At 35.1% G+C, this 15329-nt stretch overlaps 2 protein-coding genes and 1 long non-coding RNA gene across 3 annotated transcripts; 2 read left to right on the forward strand and 1 right to left on the reverse strand.

The window, feature by feature from the left end:
- Positions 1-3205: 3205 nt before the first annotated feature.
- Positions 3206-6034, forward strand: LOC113306789. The gene is made up of 3 exons (XR_003338834.1): positions 3206-5204; positions 5348-5442; positions 5598-6034. It is a non-coding gene; the product is annotated as an uncharacterized LOC113306789 (long non-coding RNA).
- A 35-nt stretch (positions 6035-6069) lies between these two features.
- Positions 6070-6951, reverse strand: LOC113306283 (factor of DNA methylation 1-like). Its single transcript, XM_026555238.1, has one exon. It carries the CDS (start codon positions 6949-6951, stop codon positions 6070-6072), a length of 882 nt encoding a protein of 293 aa, XP_026411023.1.
- A 355-nt stretch (positions 6952-7306) lies between these two features.
- Positions 7307-7944, forward strand: LOC113302688 (thionin-like protein 2). Its single transcript, XM_026551629.1, has 2 exons — positions 7307-7666; positions 7759-7944. Exons 1-2 carry the CDS (start codon positions 7342-7344, stop codon positions 7818-7820), a joined length of 387 nt encoding a protein of 128 aa, XP_026407414.1. The 5' UTR covers positions 7307-7341; the 3' UTR covers positions 7821-7944.
- Positions 7945-15329: the final 7385 nt, after the last annotated feature.

The raw sequence follows: 15329 nt of genomic DNA on the forward strand, positions 1-15329 counted from the left end.
AACATTTTTTTTATAGTATGCGTACTGATCCGGGTTTACCAGTTCACAGACTTTTTAAGATGTACATACTGGTATGCGTACCAAAAAGACTGCTGTCGACATATAACTACTTCTATACGTGTACAAAGTACATGTATTTAGGCCTCAGACCTATAACAATTCTCCCAGTTTGTAAGACTGGTATGTATACTGCCTTGTATCCGAATTTATAGTAGTTCTATATTTCTATCTAAATCAATTCGAAACATCCCCAAACAACATCAATGAAACATATCATTGTTCCAGGCAATTTTCGAATGATAAAATTAAATCATGATTTTGATTATGACAAAGTTTTTAAATCATAAATCGAATCGTGAATCTTTTTTGTAAATTCATGAATTGAATTGTATGTTAAATCATGAGTCGTAGATTCATAGTCAATTTTTGAATCGTATATTTTCCTAGAAAAAATAATGAACAAGGTGAAAAGTTTAACAAAATTTACATATATTTTCCAAATTTCTTATAAAAAAGATGCAAATACAGTAACAATCACAAAACGGAGAACAATTCAGCGGTTGGGGTGTTGTCTGTTTAACCCCGAGGTCGCTGGTTCGACCCCTTGCACCGTTTGTTTTTGCAAAAAAATAAAAATAAAAGGCATGAGATGTGGTTTGACTGTACTCTAAATCGTAGACTAAGGTTGACTTGTCCAATTCTTGGGTGAAACGCTTCACAAAAGCGCCTTGAATCGAATTTCTGACTCGTACGATTCAACTCGTGAATCGTACGAGTTTAAAAACCATGGATTATGAACGATAAATTTTTCTTGACAGAAATTCATCAAGTATGAACAAATGTTCATTAAGCTTAGTCATAATTCGAGAACTAATTACCAAAATAAACTTGACTCGAAATTCTTGATATGCTTACGGTATTCTAATTGGTTATGCGACAACGTCCTATAGATATAAATATGAATAACTAGAAAAATAGGTGGTTCGGTCTTCACTTACCTTTTGTTGAAGAAGTTCTCCAAAAACTTTGGTTGATCTTCACCTTCAAATGGTAGAACGCAATGATGACTGTCGTGATGTCCGTTTCTCAAATACACTTCTATCCTAATATGAGACTTAACTAATTGTAAACTAGAACTCAAGATATAGCTTTGACAACCAAATTTGACAACAAGCTTGAGATAGGAACACTTGTGAGTTCGACCGAGCAATATTCTAACAGTTTGAATACGAGACCTTTGGATCACTTACTCTCTCTCTCTCTCTTTCTCTCGCATAAGCTAGAAACTTAGAGGTTCTCCTCCATACATGACTAAGAGTTAATAATAAGGCCAAGCACGATGGATCTTGGTTTCCCTTAGCTATAGCTTATTTGAATCTAAGAGAAATGGGTCTTAGGCCAGCCTCACTATGGTGCCATGGCATCCCTTAAATAAACGTGTAAATAATAGAAAACGGATACTCAATATTCGTATAAGTCAATGCGTTGGCTTGACTCAAATGGGTATTGAGTTTGCGTTTTTGGAGTATAAACTTCCAGTAGACACTCGGACCAGCCTTCTCATTATTCACTTTTTTTTTTCTCTTTCTCTATAAACCCTCAGTCATATCCTTTTTTACCCCTTTTTGATTTTGTATTGGTTTAGTTTGATTTTTGGTTGAAATTAAAAGAGTTTGATCTATACGTAAAGGTGGTTCTATTACATTCTTCAATTTCGAATTCCATCCAAAAAACCATCAGAGGTAATCATTCTAATATTAGGGTTTGAGTTTTTTTTTTTGAAAAATTATGAAATTTTTGATATGAAGTTGATTAGGTATATTGTACGTAAGTCAATAACAATATTAAGTTATTATGGCTGTCAAATAAGGTACTATTTTGTGCGACAATGAGTTAATAATCAAATCCAGAAACTTTCTCTCTCAACATTTCATAACAAGCATCATACATAAGCAAATTACTCTCGTGCTATAAATGGTTTCCCTGTTTGATTTTGAAATTGCTCTCGAGTCTCTCGTGTCTGAAATATAATATTAAAAAAAATAAGCAAATTACTATCATCACCAACTGAAGAAACCTAAGGGAAAATTTCACGTAAACTGAAATATAAGACTTGGATTTCGCTACAGATAAGCTATAACGAAGCGAATCGCTCACCATTGTGCCTGGCCTAAGAATATAAACCTTGGGTCTACAACTTATGGATGTGTGAGAATACCTATGCAATAATTAATATAAACAAGTTATGCACAAAGAACATCCATTTCAAGTTAGTAATGAGCTTGGCTTCATTCATCAAATCTTGTCTTTTTGGCCAATATTTCTTTGATAGTTTTCCTTAATTATTTTCTTTATTGATTTTTTTTTCTCTCGTCATGTAGAAATCATTTGGTTATTATGTTGAAATAATTTGTAGCAATTATGTTTATTTTTCTCTTATTATATTGAAATTATTCTCTCATTCATCACAAGCCCTAAACCTAATCTACACGCTCTAAAAATGATTTAATTTCGCTCTTTTTTTTATATGCTTATGTTTTATGATTTTGTTTCCAAATTCTTAGGATACTTTCGCTGCATGCTATATTGGAAAGTGCTAAAAATAGTTGTATCCTGAAGAAAATTCGTGTAAAAGGTCATTAACATCACTTTGTTCAGAGAAATAACAGTAGATATTGTTTTTAGGTTAGCGTAGTCACTTTTAATTTGTTGTTCGATTATTAGTGCACATTTCTTCTTGACGTTGTTGCAATAGAGCTAATTATCGTTTGTTTTCATTTTCACTATATAGTTGATGAACTATTAATTTCTTCAAAATTATAGAGGTGGAGGCACAAATTAGTAAGTACAATTACTAAAGGCTGGTACCATTTTATATAAGACAAAAAACTTACAAAATATTTCGGCCATTGGATCAATAAAATGATACCAACCTCGTTAACGCTGGTACCAGCCTTTAGCAACCATGCAATTAAGGCTAGCAAGCGCATCCGCCAGTAGAAGAGATGGGACAACCAACGCACACCCAGAAGGCCCGGACTGGATGACCCTATCCAAAGTCCAACTAAGAGTATATTCGGATCTTTATTCATGGGTTCTTCACTAAACCGTACATGAGATTTCTAGTCCTCGTATATTGTATACAAAAGGCAAAAGAAAATCCCAATTCTGTATTTCTTTAAACCTAGATTTCCTTATCCTTCTCTAATCCATCCTCTGTAAATCTTTCTTTGGGGTTTCATGGAGTATTTCAACATTCTAACCCGTAGAGAGCTAATTGGACATTTTAACTCGAATATCAACCGAAGCGGTTTCGAATGCAAGTTTTTTTTTGAAGGGCGAAAAATAAATAAATCTTGCAGTCGTCAACCGCTTCAGTTGGTTCTTCTGGGTGTTGGTTACTCAAGATTGCTAATCATATTCTGCTGATGATTCTGGTAAGCGGAGTTCTCTGGGTTTAACTAAGTCAGCTGCTGTCACAATTTTAGATGTATCAACTTAACCTCTGCGTTTAGGTATACTAGATTTCTTAGTTCGGTTTGATCTGCTTAAAAAATACACGAGGTTCCACAGTTGTATTTGCATATAAAAATCTTCCTGAAATAATGCTAGCATTTTTGGCAATGGGGTCACAATTACAAGCATAGTTCTCGGTTCAAATAATGGTATAGTGGTGTTTGATGAATAAATGCAAAGTAATTGTGGAGAGGCCTCCCTCATAGAGATGGGAGAAACAGGCTTAAATTCTTCTACAGCATTGATTGTCCAAAATATGTGAATCCACTATGTTATTATTAATATCAGGATTCATGTTTCATGTTCCTCAATGATGGCTGAAACCAGCCGGAAATTTACTGTTAGTTTTTGAGTTTTGAGATGGTGCTTCAAATTCGCATCTTTTTCCAGGAGAGCTATTGTAAACGGGTCGGCGCAAAGTTTACTATCTTTGGAAAGGATTTTCTGAGCTTTAAAGGAGTTACCATGCTCACAAATCGTACACTGCATTTGAAAAGTGCTGCATTTTACATTTATATCGTTTGCATAAAGTACATGAGAACTTATTCTCAGATCAAAGAAACTTAAACACCTATTAGGCCTACAGAGTTGTGTACCAGGATTAATTAGGCACAAACACATGCCTCTTCATGACTAGGCACATAGATTTGTATCTCAGAGGTGCATTAAACAGAAATTATGCCTAGTACAAACACATGCCTCTTCATGCTCACCACCGTAATATGCTTGCGCTTTTGGTCACCACAATATAGTTAAACTTCTTCTGGATCACAATGTCTATGTGAGTGGCATTTACTTTTCTTCTTGATTAGGTGTGCCTCTCTGCACTGCAGATAATAGTCTCTAAATGGTAACCTAAATCTTATCTTTATTTAGGGCTATTGATCTTGACATGCATACTTACCTTCCTATCATTGTTGGTTTTTGTTTCTTCCTAATGTTGCAATGTTAGCTTGCTGCTTTTCAGCTTTGTTAATGTCAAAATGCTCGTCTGGTTACACCTAAAGTGTAAAATACACTTTCTCATCTCTTGCATAGAATGAGAAAGAATCATCAATCATTTTCAATTCAAAAATATACTCGCTGATGGCCTCATATACTCGCATATGTGCAGCTATACTCATCTATTATTTGTATGCACTCCAAATTTCCAGCGTTTGAGGTTTTTCTACTCATCATAACTATTTGCACAAAAAGGAACATAAAGCTGCTGCACGGATACATATAATGTTATATGTTGTGATCATGGTACTTTTTCTTTGGGGAAACTCTATAGTTACAACTAGTTTGCTGAACTATCAACTATATCCACCCATTGTCTCTTTCCTGCTCCAATCATGCTCCATGTTCTCTTTCTTTTAACTATTGAGAGTATTTGAACGTATTGCTAGACTTCGTTTTCATTTATGAGTTGATGTACTAGTGTTTCATGTGGATGCTGTGAAATGGTTTCCCACTATTAATATGTCTGCTATTTTTATTTCTCAATCACGCTGACCTACTGGAGGATGTATTAACTTTCCAGCACAAGCAACGGTTAATAATAGCCATTCGATGTTTGGAGGCAGAAACTGGCCAAAAGAGAGTCTCAAAGACTTAAGAAGGGGCCTAGTAGTGGACCCTATTGCTCATGTTATGTGATTTTTGCATATTTATTCTCAGGACAATGGATTTATCTCTACATTTAGGTGAGTAATTCAGTTTATTAGGATTACTTGCAAAAATTTCCTTGTTTTCGTTGAAGTATGCATTCGGCATCCTTCTATAGATCACTTTTCATCCTCATCCTCGCGATGGTTTGGGATATGCTAAATTGTATTCAGTTCAACAGGAAGCAAATGAAGCTGGTGCTTTAAGCTCGGCAAAGAATAGACTTGAGATACAGTTTGAGAATCTTGCATGCTGGTTGCAGCTAGAGAAAAGATAGTAAGACCTTTTCTTAACTTATTGTTTCTTTGATTGATTTATGGTGAACATAAAGAATATCTGGCAATTGCTTAGGATTGAGATCTTGGTCTCTGTTATCGTTCGCATGGATAATAAGACATACCTGTTTCACTGTTATATTTGGTAAAATGCAGGTGTCTCATGACGAAGAGATGCAATTGGAAATACCAAAGCTGCAGAGAACTGTGGAGTAACTGAACTTGGATTGATACACAGCCAAGTCAACAATACAGTGTTGCTTAAAAGGTCAGATGGATGTATGGTTTTTTTCCATTCATAAAGGTGAACTAGAATTTTGGTTTTCTCGTCTTCGACGGTGGGTGGGAAGGTTAGAATCCGACAATTTGTGATCTCATTGAACCAAGCTTAGACGCAGCCAAGTCAACACTTGTTTTTTTCTTTTTGCAATCACAATTTGAAGGTGAAATTTGTAAGTTGACGACGGGTTTTCAATTCAATCAACCAGCTTTCTACGTATTTGTATTTAGTTTTTCTATTGCAAGTGCTAAAATAAACTTTAGGAGTGCTGTCATATATAAGAACTTAAGATACATATGTAATACAAGCGAAACATTACATTCAAATATTTTCTTCAAATTTTTTAGCTCACTTCTTCATCCGCTTATATTTGCTTAATCTTTGAATTCCCTCTTTTAATGTTGCCCTTCTTTCTTCTTTGAAATTCCACAGTTCTGCGACTATGTACCTCCCGCTTGCATTATACTCATTCATCTCTGTTAAGGCAGTTGTTACAGCTCTAAATACGTCATCACCCAAGTCGTTCCGCAGTCTATTCAGCTTGTCATCCTTGTCATCAATCATCTCCTTATAGTTATTATTCCCAATCTCGACATTAACGAAAGGAAACCAATTCGAGTCTTTAATGTGACCTTCCCATAAGCTGCAGAGCTCCAAGGCTTTCACATCTCTTTCTTCACGGCCGCTATATTTCTTCTTGCATACCTCCTGGAAAGGCTTAGAATCAAGTTCCCCCATTCTCTTATAGCGGATGCTAGCATGACTATTACCTGTTCCTTTCAATTGGCTGATCAGTTCTTTGCGAGCTTCCTGCAACTCATCGTTGCTTTTACGTTCTTTGACAATGAGAGTATGATTAAGATCTTGAAGACTTTCCGTTTCTCCTTCCTTCTCTTCCAGTTTCTTACTCAATTCTTCTATCTTATATCTGTATGCCTGAACTTGTAATTTCAGTTCCTCAGTAGTACTGCTGGCTTCTAACCCTTCTTCAGAATCAGTTCTCCGTCTCTTGAGACTATCCTCTTTAAATCTCTCTTTCTCTTCAGCTGATTTCATTCTTTTACTTCGGCATGGTGTTTTACCTAAACTTTGCAACGCAGCCTGTTTCGCATCTTCCACTCGCTGGGTCAGAAGATTTATCATGTCGTTCGAAGGAGTATCTCTATATGGATTCCACAATGGTGAGAAAGAAAGCCTATATTTCTCTGTTTGCATGAACAAGGAACTCATGGTGCGCTAGATACTCAGATGACAAAATCTGTAATATTATTTAATTAACTCCTTATAAGGCTCAACAGTGTTCTAAGTTGGCCATTTATAGACAGTGCATTGGTGTTTCCGAATTCCAGCAAACTTGAAAGGGGTTAGAAAAGGAAGGAGCGTGATTTTAGAAACTAGCTAGAGTTTTATTAGGGGCAGCCGATAACAACACCCACGCAGGGGTAACCTAGCTTTAACACCTAGGCACGGGAAGAAATTGATTTGCGATCTGGGGGATACTAGCTATTATGACCCCATTTAATGAAATTTGCCAAAATAAATAGGTTTCAGAAATAAGTGGACAAATTAACCTTAGATACCGTGGAGTAGTGCAATTTTTTTTTAGGAATTATCTAAAATATGGGAAACACTGGGAAACATGAGAAGTCATCAGATATGGTTGTTGCGATGTTGATGATATTGTTGCTGTTGGGGATCTGTATAGCGCAAACTTCAGCATCTCACTATACGGACTTTCAGAAGTGTTGGAATGAGTGTATGAGCGTTTGTAGTGCGATGTATCCAGGTGTTGTAGCTGGAGCAATATGTCCTGTGAAATGTGCGAAACGTTGTCTCGACGATATCCATGCTCCAGATGATCATACTGGAGTTCGATTGAGTTATTACTGCAAACTCGGCTGTGCATCTCAAAACTGCGTCAATATTAGCACTCCGCAAGAACCTCGTATGTGTATTTGCACTCTCTATCTTTCTCTATGATGTGTATGTTCCTTTAGTTTCGAGTCTAACTAAATTGGTGATTATATATCCATACAGGTGGAGAGGAAGTCGAACAATGCGTTAACTCTTGCTCTGATGAGTGCGCCAAGCAATTTTAAATTAGAGAGCTGTTTTATGTAACTTTGGAAACCATGATGTGATTGGATTTAAAAAGCTAGCTAGCAAAATAAATGATAGGATCACTCCTTGCAAAATGATTCAGATGTTGCGAATTGAATGATCAGTTTATCACGAGTTTGTGTTATTTGCTTGCTTAACTGTAGGAATTGTGCTGTATGCTTGTTTAAACTCTAACTACAGGAACCTTGACCCTGAAACCTGTTTTGAGGCATACATCTGTCTAAGTTCGGCTGAAAAGTTATCAGCCGAACTTTGAGTTATCAGCCGAACCTAGACAAAAACATAGGTTATCAGCCGAATCTTGAGTATGTCCCAGAATATATTTCTTGACCTTTGAGCAACCGATAAAGTGGTGTGATGACGTTTGGTCCTGTGACTCCTGTGCAGGATGTAATGTCATCGCTCGATTCTCTTCCAATCTGTCAAAGCCCATTTTGAACTTTCTGAGCCCTTGTATGATATTTGCACGCGGTCCTCTCTTAGTTTGGTTAACTAACTCTACTATTGAGATTTACAATATTAAACTGTGGAATAAAAACAAAATATGAAAATTTTAAAAATTTACATTTTCTAAACTTAAATGTGTTATTCAGATGTGATCATGTTTCATAAGTAGATGGTGAATACCCGGTGGCCTATATGGGCTGCTATACTCTGCCTCGGTTTGAAATAACTCATAGAGTTCGATAGCTGTCATTGTATGACACGGCTGCAAATATCGCACAATGATTGCGCGTTACAGTATTACAGGCCAAATCAGTTGTCCGCCGTAATGGCGCAATGCAAAGCCATAATAGCGCAACACAAGCCATAATAGCGGTATACTGTATAGACTGTCAAGCACTAAAATAGTGACACCCTACAGGGCCAGTGAAGCGCAAAGGTAGCGCTACACTGTAAAGACATTTATCTAAGGAATGAAGCTTATTGGACGACACAATAAAGCTTCATTGAGGAAAAGGCAAGACGAGGCCAAAGTGACAGATGCAACATGCGATGTTGGCATTGAGGCATATCCATGGAATTCAGTTGGCCCAAACTCAAGGATGATGCAAAAAGGTATAATACACCAAGAGTTGGTCTATGGCAATAGTTCAAGACTGGCCAAAGCTTGAACAGTGCAAACAAGTTAGTAATGCAAGAGCGGCATTGCTATTGTCAAGCTAGTTGGCGAAGTGAAGCATATATGACGCATGAGTAACTAGAGTGAGATTAAGGAGTCGGCCTCGATGATTGAAGCATAAGGATTGTTCGTGCATTAGCTTAGAGTGATAAGCATGCAGGGCCAAGTCAGCTGAGCATTAGTGCGAGGTGAAATTCAGTAAAGCACAACAGTGGTGCAATACGGCTCAAGTGACAATTACGAGTTGGTTACGATCTTCACAAGCGTGCCAATGCCGCGTGATGAAGTATAACGGTTATAAAGGAGTTTATAAGCGTGGGAGATGGTTCCTAGCTGCAAGAGAACATGTGTTGGATGATTGGCGCGAGTTGGAAGAGTACTGGCCAGTTAGCACAGTTATTGGCGGTTACAGAACTGCTCCATGGGACAGATGGCCGTCCCATGCGTGTGCAACGGTTGTGCACGGCTTTGCTAAATAAATCTGCTGTATAAATAGTCCTAAGGCATGGAAAATTCGGCAGACTTGCATATGTGAGTGAGAGACTCAAAATACGAGAGTTTTTTTTAAGGCTAAGACTTGGTTCAAGGTGAACAAGTATGTGTAAGTCCCTGAGTGGGAAAGTTTTGTATTTCTTACCTTTGATGCAATAAAATGAAGTGATTGTGTCATGTTCTAAGTGTTATTGGTTGGATGATTGTTGTTGGTAAAGTATGGCATTGTTTGAATGTATTATGGGAAGCATTTGAGAAGTTTAAGTGAAGTGAAAGAAGGCTAAAAGACTTCCTATGTTGACCTGAAGAGTTGGCTGTTTGCACAGGTGCAAGCTTATAAGGCTGAAGTGCAGGTGGGTGAAGTTTTATTCACAGAACCATTGTGCTGCCAGATTACATTTTCGCAGAAAATTTCTGGGGTGTTTGAAGGTGTGACAATTCGGGTATCAGAGCTGTGTTTGGTACACAGTTCGAGAGTATTTCTTGGATAATATGCCGGTGCTTCTTTCTCTCTTAAGTTATTTTCCTGTGAGCAAGTAAGTGGCGCATTATTTTCAGATTTTTGCATTAGAAATGAGTTCTAATGGCATGATGATCGACGAAGAACTACCGGGTATGTTTGATCAGATTGAGGAGTATGGTAATCTTTGTGATCTGACCATAGACATGGGCTGTGATGGCCTTGAAAATCCTCTTGTTTTTGAAGATAAGGGCAGGCTAGATTTACTTGAAGGAAGAACGACAGATTGGTTCAAAGAATTCGATGAAAGGGTAGGTGCAGTGGAAGACAAGGTGTCTGATGCAACCTTTTTGAATCGCGAAACCAATGCTGAAGTGACTGAATTGGAGATGCAACTCAATGACATAAAGACCTACTAACAAGCTATGCGAAGCAAATGTCAGAGGAAGTGGCAGGCATTTGCGGGCTAATCAGTAACGACATGTTTGCAGGGACGAACGTGCATGGAGAAAGCTCAAATCGAGTCTCCGAGCCAAGAGTTTACGCAGGTTCCGAAGCACTCGGTTTTTAAGTTTTGGAAATCGATGAAAACCATTAGATAATATGGTTCGGTTCGGGTCAAGCCTTCTCGGTTCGGTATAAAACCAATCGGTTTTGGTTAACCGAAACTTTTAACTATAATCTTTTATCTCTTTCTCTAAAAAAATGTCTCCAGGTTCTCCATTTCCATCATTTTTTTTTTAATCTTCAGATTGAAATTCCTTGCTCATTTAAAGAATTTTGTGGGATCAATAAGCTCTACGAGTACCGTTAATGGGAAACTAGATAATTGCATTGTTATTTCAGTTTTCGATTATTGATTTGATTGACTAACGGTTGTTGAAACTTTGGTTGCATATGGTTTGTTTATTCTTGAGAATGTTCTCTTCTGATATAAGGCTCACTCAAACCAGATTAAAGATTTAACGTTCCTACAGATCTAAGTTTTTCTAGATATGTAAGATAGATTCGTTGATTTGTCATTGTTAACAGACTTCGTTCTATGCGACAAATCAATAAGGAATCAAGTTTCTTTTTGCAGACTGTTACTTTGAAGATTTGAAGACTTTATTTTTGTGTTTTGATCTTGGTGTGACTTTCTGTGACTTGATTTTTCGGAATTAAAAGGTTGTTTATTTTTGATAAACATAAGCCTTTTGAGATCAACAAGTTGTTTTTGATTTTATCATAAACCTTGTAGTCAAGATTGATTATTTCGGTAATCATTGTCTTGTTTGATCTCGTAACCTAGGAGCTTCGAATCTGGCAGATCTTAAAAATAGAAGATCCGTAACTGTGTTTTTATCATATATTTCAATATTGTGATTAGAAAGTGAGTTTGGTTACTAAAAAATTTTAATCCTTTACTGTTTGGAATACGATCCAAAGAAATCTTGTCTTTCCAGTTGAAAGATTGGTAGAAGAAGTTATTGTGAACGATTAAGAAGATATACTAGATTTACTCCTAAAGAGAACGCATGTTCTGCTAGGATATCTAGTATCAACGTCTATTAAGAACTTCAGTTATGCTAGATGTTATCAAAACAAGAATACTGCTGAAGTTAGTAACTAGGATTTTAGATTAATTGGTATCGTCTACACGAAGTTGCAGGTTTACTTTTTGTAGAGTCTTAATTAATTGAGTATTCAAAACTGGACTAGGTCCCGTGATTTTTCTACAAGATTGTAGTTTTCCTCGTTAACAAAATTCTGGTGTGTGCTTTACTTTTTTACGCATTATAATTGTGTTTATATTATGTACGTTAACTAGGAACTTGATATTGATCTTATAGTGTTTCGGTCTTGTACAATAACTAGTATCAAGTGAACATCTTATTGTTGTATTGTCTCGATCTTGTATCCATAGACGATCATACAAGGTGTATTGTGATTCGCCACTTGGCTTTGATTCTCACATTGTTAGGCCAGTCCGGACTAACCCTGTTCCAAGTGGACACCGTGTTGAAATATTCCTTTAGTGATTGTTGCTTAAAGAGGTTTATACACGGTGGGTATTGAATAAGTTGTGATCAAAATAAAAGATTATGGTGTATCTGGGTACCCTCGTCTTTTCAAATTTTCGATGTGATAATTGTGATGTATGTGAATTGTTTTATTACAAATTTTACAGATACATAAATATGATAAAAATCTTCATTTAGATAGTGTTTCTATATATTTAGATACATTTTTGTGTTTCCTATGCATATGCATAAATATGCTCAAATACACATGAAAAATTTATTTTGGCCTATTCAAGTTAGACCTCCATATAAGAATATTTTTTTTGTGATCCCTAGGATATTGTTATACAGAGGTTTTACTGTATTTTGTTTAGACTGTAATTTATAAATAATAATAAATATTTAGTTTTAATTATATTTGTAGTTTCCAAATAAAATAAAATAATAGAGATGATATTTAATTGTGGTGAATGTGTGCATTGTATGGTGTATATATATCTTTGCTAAATTTGATGTCACTATTATATTATGTGTTTGAGGGGCATGTACCTTAATAGTGGAATGTGTTTATTAAATAGTGTGTCCCTTATCAAAACTTGAATGATACATAATAATTAGTTAAGATTTTTATTTTCAAAACTGTGTAAAAGAAAGAAAATAAGAAATAGCCGTCACTTTCTTTCTTCTCCAACTTTTCTTCTCTTTTTTCTCCTAGCACAAAAACCCAAATATATATGTAACCCGCAGAGAACAACACACAAAGTACAACATGACTTACACAAGAAAACAACCATTAAATATATGTAACCCACAGAGTACAACATTTGACATGACAAATCGAAATGAGAGTACTCTGGGCATCACTTTTTTTCTCCAGATACAAATCCTAGTATCTTCCTTCAAACCTAGTACAAAAGAAGATGTGTTGTGCCATGACCATCACTTATTTACTATATATATATATAATTTTTCTCCATATACAAATCCTAGTATCTTCCTTCAAACCTAGTACAAAAGAAGATGTGTTGTGCCACGACCATCACTTATTTACTATGTATAGTATATAATTTCCAACATTCTTTTCATGATTTTATTTATATTATACAAGAAGATATAAAAAAGGGAAAAATATCGTTTGGTCCTTTTTTAGGTGGGCCCATGTATGTTTGGTCCTTTAGGAAAACGCCTTTACTGTTTGGTTCATAATTATTTAAAAATATTAAACTGACAAAAGTACCCTTCACTGTTAATTTTTACTTATTTTCTTGTAGCAGTTCATTCCAGAAATGAAGTCCATATAAAAACCTATACAAACCAGAGTTCATTCCAGAAATGAAGTCCATATAAAAACCTAAAAAAACAGACTTCATTCCAGAAATGAAGTCCATATAAAAACCTATACAAACCAGAGTTCATTCCAGAAATGAAGTCCATATAAAAACCTAAAAAAACAAACTTCATTCCAGAAATGAAGTCCATATAAAAACCTATACAAACCAGAGTTCATTCCAGAAATGAAGTCCATATAAAAACCTAAAAAAACAGACTTCATTCCAGAAATGAAGTCCATATAAAAACCTATACAAACCAGAGTTCATTCCAGAAATGAAGTCCATATAAAAACCTAAAAAAACAGACTTCATTCCAGAAATGAAGTCCATATAAAAACCTATACAAACCAGAGTTCATTCCAGAAATGAAGTCCATATAAAAACCTAAAAAAACAAACTTCATTCCATAAATGAAATCCATATAAAAACCTATACAAACCAGAGTTCATTCCAGAAATGAAGTCCATATAAAAACCTAAAAAAACAGACTTCATTCCAGAAATGAAGTCCATATAAAAACCTATACAAATCAGACTTCATTTCTGGAATGAACTCCATATAAAAACATTAGCAGCATCATCTTCATCTTCAACAACATCAGCAACAGCAAAGAACTTCATCAAAATTCATCGTCGTCATTCATCTTCAACAACAACAGCAACAAAAAAAGACGAAAAACACCCAAATCTTCATCTTCTTCATCGATTTCAACAACATCATATTCATCGTCGTATTCAACATCATCTTCATCGATTTCATCATCTTCAACGTCGTCTTCGACAGAAACAAACAACATCATCGTCTTTCATCTTCTTCTTTATCAAGACATCAACAGAAAAAACCCTAAAAACAGAGTTCATCTTCATCTTCAATACAAGAAGCAACAACAACATGAGATCGTCGTCGTCTTCATCAAGTAGATCGGGTTCGTCATCGTCTTCAACATCAAATCTGATCAAATCATCAAGAAAAAAAAAGAGAGAGAGAAAAGTAGATCTGAAAAAGAAAAGAAGATGAGAGAGAAAGTAAAACTGAGAATGAGATATTTTCTAGTAATTTTGGTATATATGTGGTCACCTTAGGACCAAACCATCAAACAATAATATAAGGGTATTTCTGCCACCACAGAATGAAAATTACATCATCCATGACATCACCCTAGGACCAAACCATAATTTCTATGACCAAACTATAATTTCTAAGACCAAACTATAATATATTTTCCCAAATAGGACCAAACAGACACATGAGTGAGTCAACTGGACTAGACTCTCTCTAATATATTATTCCTAGGACCATATGGTATTTCCTACTATAACAAAAGCATAAGATTTATTATTCTTGCAAAAAAAGAGTTTCACTTGAGTCAAGGTTTTTTTGAAATCTATTTGAGGTAGGGAGTTTTACCTAATATCAAAATAAAAAACTATTTTAGCATTAAAATTATATTGGTTTCTTTTTTATTTTAATGCTAATAATCATTATGTTTGTTTTAAATTTGTTATGTTATTTTTTTTTGTGTAAACTGATTTATTATGAATTTTATGTATTGATTATTAACCATTGTTGTTAAATTATTCTAGAATTTTATTTTAACATTTAATATAGGTACTAATGTTTTTCTCAATATATAAATTATATTAATGCATATTTATTGAGTTTTGGGTTGTGAAAATGAATTTGATGCATTATTACAACTAGTGAATGAAATTGAGTTTTTGTTTGTGAAAGTGAATCTAATAAGTTATAGCGTCTTACATTGATTAAGAATTTTGGAAATTTGGAAAGAAAAGAATTGATCGAGTAGTTTCGATAAATAAAAAAAAAAATAGGAGATTGTTGAATTGTCATAAAGTCCAAAATAACTGGCATTCTCTCGAGAGGACGTTCTTCGGAGCGGTTGGGTGATATTCGGAATAACTCTGACAACTAGATTAAGGATCTAGAATTTGAGATTGAATATTTTAAGTAAGAAAATGTTAGTATTTGTGCTTATGAATGGCGTAAGTATCTTTGTCAATTTTCGTTCATGGTTTTAGTTATTATATTTGTTGCATTTGTTTTGTTTTTCGATGCAC

The sequence above is a fragment of the Papaver somniferum genome, chromosome 8, assembly GCF_003573695.1.
Source record: "Papaver somniferum cultivar HN1 chromosome 8, ASM357369v1, whole genome shotgun sequence".
Classification (NCBI taxonomy): domain Eukaryota; kingdom Viridiplantae; phylum Streptophyta; class Magnoliopsida; order Ranunculales; family Papaveraceae; genus Papaver; species Papaver somniferum.